Source organism: Magnolia sinica, chromosome 8 (genome assembly GCF_029962835.1).
Source record: "Magnolia sinica isolate HGM2019 chromosome 8, MsV1, whole genome shotgun sequence".
Taxonomy (NCBI): domain Eukaryota; kingdom Viridiplantae; phylum Streptophyta; class Magnoliopsida; order Magnoliales; family Magnoliaceae; genus Magnolia; species Magnolia sinica.
The window spans coordinates 22209164-22216973 of record NC_080580.1 but is presented as its reverse complement, the minus strand read 5'-3'; the positions used below and the strand labels follow the sequence as shown (position 1 = coordinate 22216973).

The window sequence follows — 7810 nt, the reverse complement described above, 5'->3', positions numbered from 1 at the left end:
GACATATACACAAAGCTCAACCCAAGTCCGAGCAGGGTAGGTTACAAAAGCCTATCTTGTTATACAGAGCAGATGCAAATAATGGTGAAAACGTTGATGTACTTGTCTGCATGCTTCTACTCCTGCTACTGCACTCACTCCCTCCCTCCAGTCTTCCCTATTCAACCATGGACGACAAATCACATACCCCATATGGAGCTGTTGTTGTTGCTTCTACAATATTAAATACCCCATGTGTAGGGACTGTCATGGGATGGTTGATGTTGCAGGGAGAGGGAGATCGAGAGAGGGAAGGAGAGTGAGAGGGAGATCGAGAGAGAGGGTTGAGATCGGGAGAGGGAGATCGAGGGAGAGGGTTGAGATTGAAGGAGAGGGAGATTGAGAGAGGGAGAGGGAGATCGGGAGAGGGAGATCGAAAGAGAGGGAGATGGAGCTCGCGTTTGGGCATTTTGGGCATTTTGGAGGGATTAGGGCACCCGTGGCGCTGGTACCACCGTAACTAACCTTGCAACTGTTTTGGGCCCCATGCCATGGATTGACTTGATTTTTAAGCCGCAGGCCCACCATGGAATGGTGCATCTGACTGATGGGGTAGATGTTCGACACCCATCACGGTGGGGCCCACACAGCTTGACCATATGGAACCTTTTCAAATAATATATATATATATATATATATATATATATATATATATATATATATATATATATATATATATATATATATAATATATATATATATATGCAGTGATCCCGACCTTATTTGAAACCATATAAAATACTACTAAAAAATAAGAAATGTCTAGATACATTTGTCAAGAAAATTTCCTTATGATTTAAACAGGGATTAGTGTAACCTTATAGAAACACAAACACAACTTTATTGTGCTCTCTTATGCTCCTACAAACATCTATTGCACAAACTCGTTAATACAAATGAAATACAAATCATCATTTAAGCCATATCCCAACTAATTGGGGTGAGCTCGACCATGTAAATAATCTTATCTATCTCAAACCCGACTTAAAAGCTTAGATCTAATGATTCGATAAGTGCACAAAGCCAATTGTATTTAGGTCCAAGTCTTCAAAAATAAGATCCGGACCTAAAAGGACTTGGACCTGACAAGATCAAGTCTTTTCTCTGGTTTTGCATAGTAGAGATTTGGCATAAAATCTATTGGTGAAAAGCTTTTTATCTCTTAACATGCTCATCTACAGCCAATGATTGAAATTTTTTTTAGGAAATCCTAAAAAAACATACTTTCTCTAACATGCTCATCTATATATAAATTTTTTTTTAAATATTTTATAATAAAACATCATGGTGATCCCCGGGAAGATTGCAATGGTTAATGTATTTGTTCTCACTGTTTCCCCATAGTATGGCCCACTTGGACAATGGATCTATCTCATTTTTTAAATCTCATTCTATCATGGTTCGGAGAAAATGATGGACGAAGTAGATTTTACACTGTTATCGTAGTTAGCGCACAACAATTCATATCATATTGTGTTTTCTCTTCATTCATATCTTTTTGATATTATAAACATGAGGGATGTCAAATAAACATTGTTATGCGCCCAAGGAAGGTATCAACGGTGGAAATCATTATTCCACACTATTTTGTGTCGCATGGTCCACTTGAGTTTTATATTTATCGAAAATTTGGGATTAACCCACACTGTTCCTCGATTTTTCAAGATCGTTTTAGAGAACTATTTAAAAGATGATTCATATCCAAATATTAATTAAATAAACAACACCACAGAAAAGGGAACAAATTGGCCACTCCCCCTGACACCATCCACTGGCTTGTGATTAGTACTCTGTGGGCCTCACCATGATGTATGTATTTAATCCATGCTGTCCATCTATTTTTATAGATCATTTTATGATATAAGAGAAAAAATGAGGTATATCTAAATCTCAAGTGGACCACATTACAAGAAAAAGTGTTGGATGAACGTTGACCATTAAAAACGTTATGGGGGCCATAAAAGTTTTAGATCAAGCTGATATTTATTGTTTCCCTTCATCCGGGTCTTTATGACCTAATCAACATATTAGATTTCAAATAAACAATACAGTGGGCCTTAGGAGGATTTTAATAGTGGATATCCAATCATTATTGATTTCCTGTGGTGTGGTCCACCTGAGACTTATATACCTATCAATTTTTTTATGAAGCCCTAAAATGATCTCTAAAAATAGATGAACAGATTGGATGACACACATACATCATGGTGGGGCCCACAGAGCACCCACCACCAGTAGCCAATCCGTCTCCCAAATTTGGGCGCGCGCTCAAAACAGAGCCGCGCCCAAAGAGAGGTATTTCACTCTCTCTCTCTCTCTCTCTCTCTCTCTCTCTCTCTCTCTCTCTCTCGCTTTTATTTTGCCTCGTAGCAAATATCGGGGTCTTAGATAGTAATTTCTGCTCTTGTCCAACAGCGATCTTTCTCGCAACTATCTCAATGGATCGATCCCTGCAGCATGGGCTTCCCTTCCTCTCACCGATTTGTAAGTCCTCTTCCATAATTGCATCTGGAATCTTCTATAACTAATCTACAAAACCCTCTCTTCCTCTCTCACTCTCTGAGGGACATACCCGAAAAATTGTTTGAACATTGCAGGTCGCTTTTGGGAAATCACATTTCTAGAACAATTCCAAAGGAGCTAGGAAACATCATGACACTCAAGTCACTGTATGTGATTCACAACTTTCATTTGATTAGGCAGATGAAATTGCGTTTAGCTACTATTATTCATGCAATTCGTGAGTTTGCAGAGTCATTGAAGTTAACGAGGTCGAACGACCTCTTCCTCCAGAGCTTGGTAATTTGCACAGCTTGGAGAGATTGTAAGATTCTCTGTTTTGCCACTGCAATTTTTATTTTTTTATTTTTCAAATAGTGACCTAATACTCATTTCATAGTTATCTTTCAGGGAATTCATATCTTTACTCATCTTGATTGATATTTTCCATTAGCATCTTTTCTTTCTACTTTTGGTAATTCAGGAGTACAAATTTGTACTGTTGTATCACCAATGTTGAAAGAAGGTTGCCATTATCAATCAAGGTAGGTGCAAATAGTGTCACCCTTATCTTTATTACATTTGAGCAGCTGCTAAGATTTGTGACCTGAATTGAGAATCTCTAAAATTTAAATGTTATTTATTTATTTATTAGTTCTGGTTGCCTCCTATGTCCTAATTAAACAGAAAATGTGATTAATGTGTAAATATATGCTTGCCATTGTTAGGTTACATTGGTGAACAGAATGGCTGAGGGTCAACCAATTGCGAAGTGTTTATGCTATTCAACACTATCAGTTGACGGTCAATATGTGGTGTTGAGAGGACTCCACGACCATTTTAAGGAGTGGAATGCCCCGCTGGGTCCACACCGCGTAGCAGGTGTGGGCCTCACTTATCACCACCATCTGATCATGATCAGTTGGTAGTGATTGGCATACAGCCTATGGTGATAATAAACAATAGGTGTTTTTTTTTATATAAAAAAAAAAAAAAAACTTTTTTCCTAACATAATCCAATATATTACTGGTGCAGCCTTGCTTGTTCGAATAACTTGACAGGAGAAATACCTATTACCTTCGGCAACTTGAGAAACTTGATGGACTTGTATATCAATTCTTCACTAGTCACTGGGGTTGTCTTTTCCATTTAGAAATTATAAATTATTAAACTCCATTCATATTATTTCTGTAAGATCCTTGATTTCATCGGGAACTGGACACGACTCAAGAGGCTGTAAGAACTTTATTTGATATGTTTTCAATGTAAATTGCTTCTTGCTTCTATATGAGAACATCTATATGAACCGTGATTCTAAACCACTGCAGGCATATGCAAGACACATCTATGACGGGACCTATTCGTTCCAACATCTCTTTCTTGGTGAATCTAACTGAACTGTGAGGGCACATTCCATGTTCTTTTCTTGCTGCTTTATTACTTGGAATTTTCTTGGATTCATACCCAGCCTTGGAAGTGGTATGAAATGAATTACTTTATTGAATCCAATATATTTTGATTTTCAGGAGGATATCTGATTTGAATGGATCGAGCATGCCTTTCCCTGCATTGGGGGATATGACCAAAATGCAGAAATTGTGAGTTGAATGGATATACCCCTGATGGCATAAATATATCATTGTTCGTTACTTCTTTTGTTCATGAAGTGTCTGTCTTGCTCATATACTGCAGGGTACTAAGAAATCAAGCAATTTCTGACATAATCCCACAATATATTGGGACAATGACAAATCTGAAATCCTTGTAAGTTACTTTGGACAAATCTTTTATACATGGCCTTTATATATTTCTTTTCCCATGCCATTGATTGCTGACTAGGCATTGTTAGATGCACAATATTCTTAAGTTTGGATGGTCAACTCTAAATTAAGTGATGAAAACATAAAATGAAAGTTGAAGATTCAGCTCCATGAGTTGACATGCAAATCACGACCACTGTCCAGCCAACTGTTTCATGGTTTGAAAGAAGTTAAATTAGGAAGGGAAGTGCAAAACTGAAGTGATTCGACGACAAATTCATGGTGATTTGGCCTTTCACTTTCATTTCTATGTTTATTTTGCTGTGTACTGGCTAATCCATCATGCTACTGGACAAGGAAAATCCTTTTGTGCATTCCATGTTCTTTACAATATACTACAGTCTTCAATCTCATGGCCTGCTATGGATGAGAACACGCATTGAATACATGTAACTTACAAATTCATTTCAGAGAGAATCTTCCCCAGTTTTTTTCTAATGATAATTTTCTCTTGTAGATAACTTACCTTTAACAATTTGACAGGAGAAATTCCAAGCAGCTTTTCAAGACTCTCAGCGCTAGATTATATGTAAGAAAATAGACATTCATTACCAAAATTTCACTGATTCTCTTGCTAGATACTTCAGGAAAATGGACAATCCTTCTGTAATTTTTGGACCCTCAATAATGCTTTAGTGATATTTTTGTCGCAAATTAGAAATCCGTCTCATGATATATATTGTTTTTAATGTAGGTATCTTACTAGCAACATGCTGACTGGGGTCATACCCTCTTGGGTCCGAGGTAGCAACCATTACTTGTATTACTCAGTAAATCTCAAATTACATTTCACTGGCAACAGGATCTGTATATTCGATGGCTTCTTTTCCATGCATATTAATGTTTTGTTAAACTCTCTTGTGAGATTACTTTAGGCCTTTCAGATTCCTACTGGGTTATTATTTTTTCCACTCCTGAAAAGGCATAAACATAGCATTGCATGATGCTGTCTTGCACGGACTTATCTTACAACAATTTTACCAGGCCTGATATAACCCAATGCTCAGCAGGAAACTTGTAAGAACAATAATTTTCCACACTTTGTTTGTTTTCCTTTTCCCGGAGTGCTATGTCCTTAGTTTTTCTCTTTCATGGATGTTCCTCTCTATTCATATGCAGGAATTTTGCTCTATCCTTTGGTAGTTCTTATTTCCTTTGCTTCTATTATAAATTCTGTTTATTCTTTCTGTCATTACACTGATTGTTTCAAAGATTTTATTTCGAATGGAGCTTGGATATTAGGAACAATGTGTGATCTAGGTTGTATGAATGAAACTATAATAGTTATCAATTGCATCTGGTTTATCTACTTAATGTTAACCATCATTTTCTGTTAATAGTTGGATGTGCTAATGCTCATCTGCAAAATGTGCCACAAAAAACATTTCTGTTACAGGTTCATTATCTATCATTGTGTTTTCTCCATGCAAAGACCTCAGCTTTAACGGCTTCATTATCTATTATTCTTCCAAAGATGTCACAATCCATGCATTAAAATCTGTAAATATATATGAATGCACTGTTATGTCCTGGAATTCTTGTATATGGTTTGGTTGATCGTTCATTTCTAGCCACAAGGCCATTTTTGTTGTATTGAGGTGGATATGAACTTATATCATCTTACAGGTTGCAATTGACTGTATGGTGGAGAGTTGCAATGAACCTGCCTGGTTTCTTTCTGACTAACCAAAGAAGTCAAACAATTAACGCCTAATAGAACACTTACATGAGAAATTTCTAAGCACCATCATCGACAATTTCCTTGAAAATTTTCCCACCCTTTATATAGATGTGAAAAGTCAACATTAGCTCTCAAACAGTTGAGGTTTGTACACTACATCAGTTCTCTTCTATTTGTTTTCTTTTCTGATTTCTTTCCTCGAAAGTTTTTGCTTTGTCCAACTTTTTCATACATAGTTTGATCTGCAGACGGTTGGATTCGCTTCTTTCAAAGTGGGGATTATGTTCTTCTAGCGAACATGTTTGCAAGTGCTAGCCAATGGAACAAAGTGACAAGAGTGAGAGAGGCAATGAGAAACAGAGGAGTTCAGAAACCAGAGCCAGGTAACAGCCTCATCGAGCTACATCCAACAATTTAGCTTGAATCAGAATTTTCAAGGACTGTTGTGGATGCATTTCTTTCTTGTGTAGCAGATTTTCTATGTTGTTAGACTCCCCTCTTCTCTTTCTATACTTTTCTCTCCCAACTTTTTTTTTTTTTCATTTTCCTTCTCCACCTGATTTGAAAATAGAAAGGGAATTCATATTTATTACTCTCCTTCCACTGATAGACAATTCACTTTCTAGGATAAAATGGTAAATTCAATAGAGCTATTGCATCTATTTGTTTTTGTTTTTTTTTTTGGCACCATTCAAAAATTGGCAGTGACTCATCCACCTTACATATCAGATTGATTTACAGCTATACACACCATCCAGATTGTGGATCTCATTGTTGATGGAGCATTTCTAAAATCAGACATTTCTAAATCACACTGATCAAGCAATCCTAACCATCCAATTAAAGGATATCATATGGATAGATGGTTAAAAATAAAAGTAAATGGTCCAAATTTGGAAGGACAAATCTGATGGTTAATGTTATCTTCTCAGTGAAGATTTTTTATTATGCACTTGTGCTCCATCCATAGATTTGGATGGTCTGGATTGCCATACAAGCATGCCATGTGTATGTCTAAAGTCTCACCACCATTTTATAAATGGTGCAAAACTAACACTTGACTCCCCTTGCTCAAGACCTGACAGATGACTTTTTTTTTTTTTTTTTCTTTTTAAATTTATGGGCAGTGAAAATTGTAATGATGGAGAAATTCCAAGTATCGCATGGTAGCTTATGCTGAAATGAAAAATGAGATAGTGCCCATATCTGATGATCAGGATTCCTCTGTTGTGAAAAATGAGATAGTGCCCATATCCGTGAAATGTTCTATTGAGGGTAGGCTGAACAGTAGGACAATTTTTTGCATTTACCAATGATTGCTAGGTTGAACAAATTCTTGTTCAATGACCTTTATGGATATTGATCCCAAAAACATTTTAGTGCACTGTTTCTAGTCTATATCCATTATATTATGAACTTTCGTTTTGTGTTTGCTCTAATATAATAAGATGTCAATTTTAGATTTCTTCTCTCCCTCTCTATGCTTGAAAGAATGGGATTTTGGTTCAAATGCATAAGATGGACATTGAAATCATTGGTCTTCTTTGATTTTTTTTTCTTTACCATTTCTTCTGTAAAGTGCTTCTAAGTTGTTTGAATTGATGCAGGTAAGAAGTTCTGGAATATGTTTCATCTGCAGCCTATGCGTGATCAGAAGGTACAATGCCAAAAAAAATATCATCTAATTTCACATTATTTCCATTGCTTTATGATTATACAATTCCAAAAAAATGAGAACCAGAGGTTAACAGTACACAGACTGCTGAAATT

The 7810-nt window shown here is 36.4% G+C and overlaps 1 protein-coding gene and 1 long non-coding RNA gene across 2 annotated transcripts; both read left to right on the top strand.

Moving 5' to 3' along the window:
- Positions 1-427: 427 nt before the first annotated feature.
- Positions 428-4141, top strand: LOC131254173 (probable leucine-rich repeat receptor-like serine/threonine-protein kinase At3g14840). The gene is made up of 7 exons (XM_058255175.1): positions 428-495; positions 2455-2523; positions 2637-2708; positions 2792-2863; positions 3575-3646; positions 3868-3939; positions 4066-4141. Exons 1-7 carry the CDS (start codon positions 428-430, stop codon positions 4139-4141), a joined length of 501 nt encoding a protein of 166 aa, XP_058111158.1.
- Positions 4142-4251: 110 nt separating this feature from the next.
- On the top strand, positions 4252-5674 carry LOC131253905 (uncharacterized). Its single transcript, XR_009175346.1, has 4 exons — positions 4252-4303; positions 4817-4888; positions 5054-5119; positions 5235-5674. It is a non-coding gene; the product is annotated as an uncharacterized LOC131253905 (long non-coding RNA).
- Positions 5675-7810: the final 2136 nt, after the last annotated feature.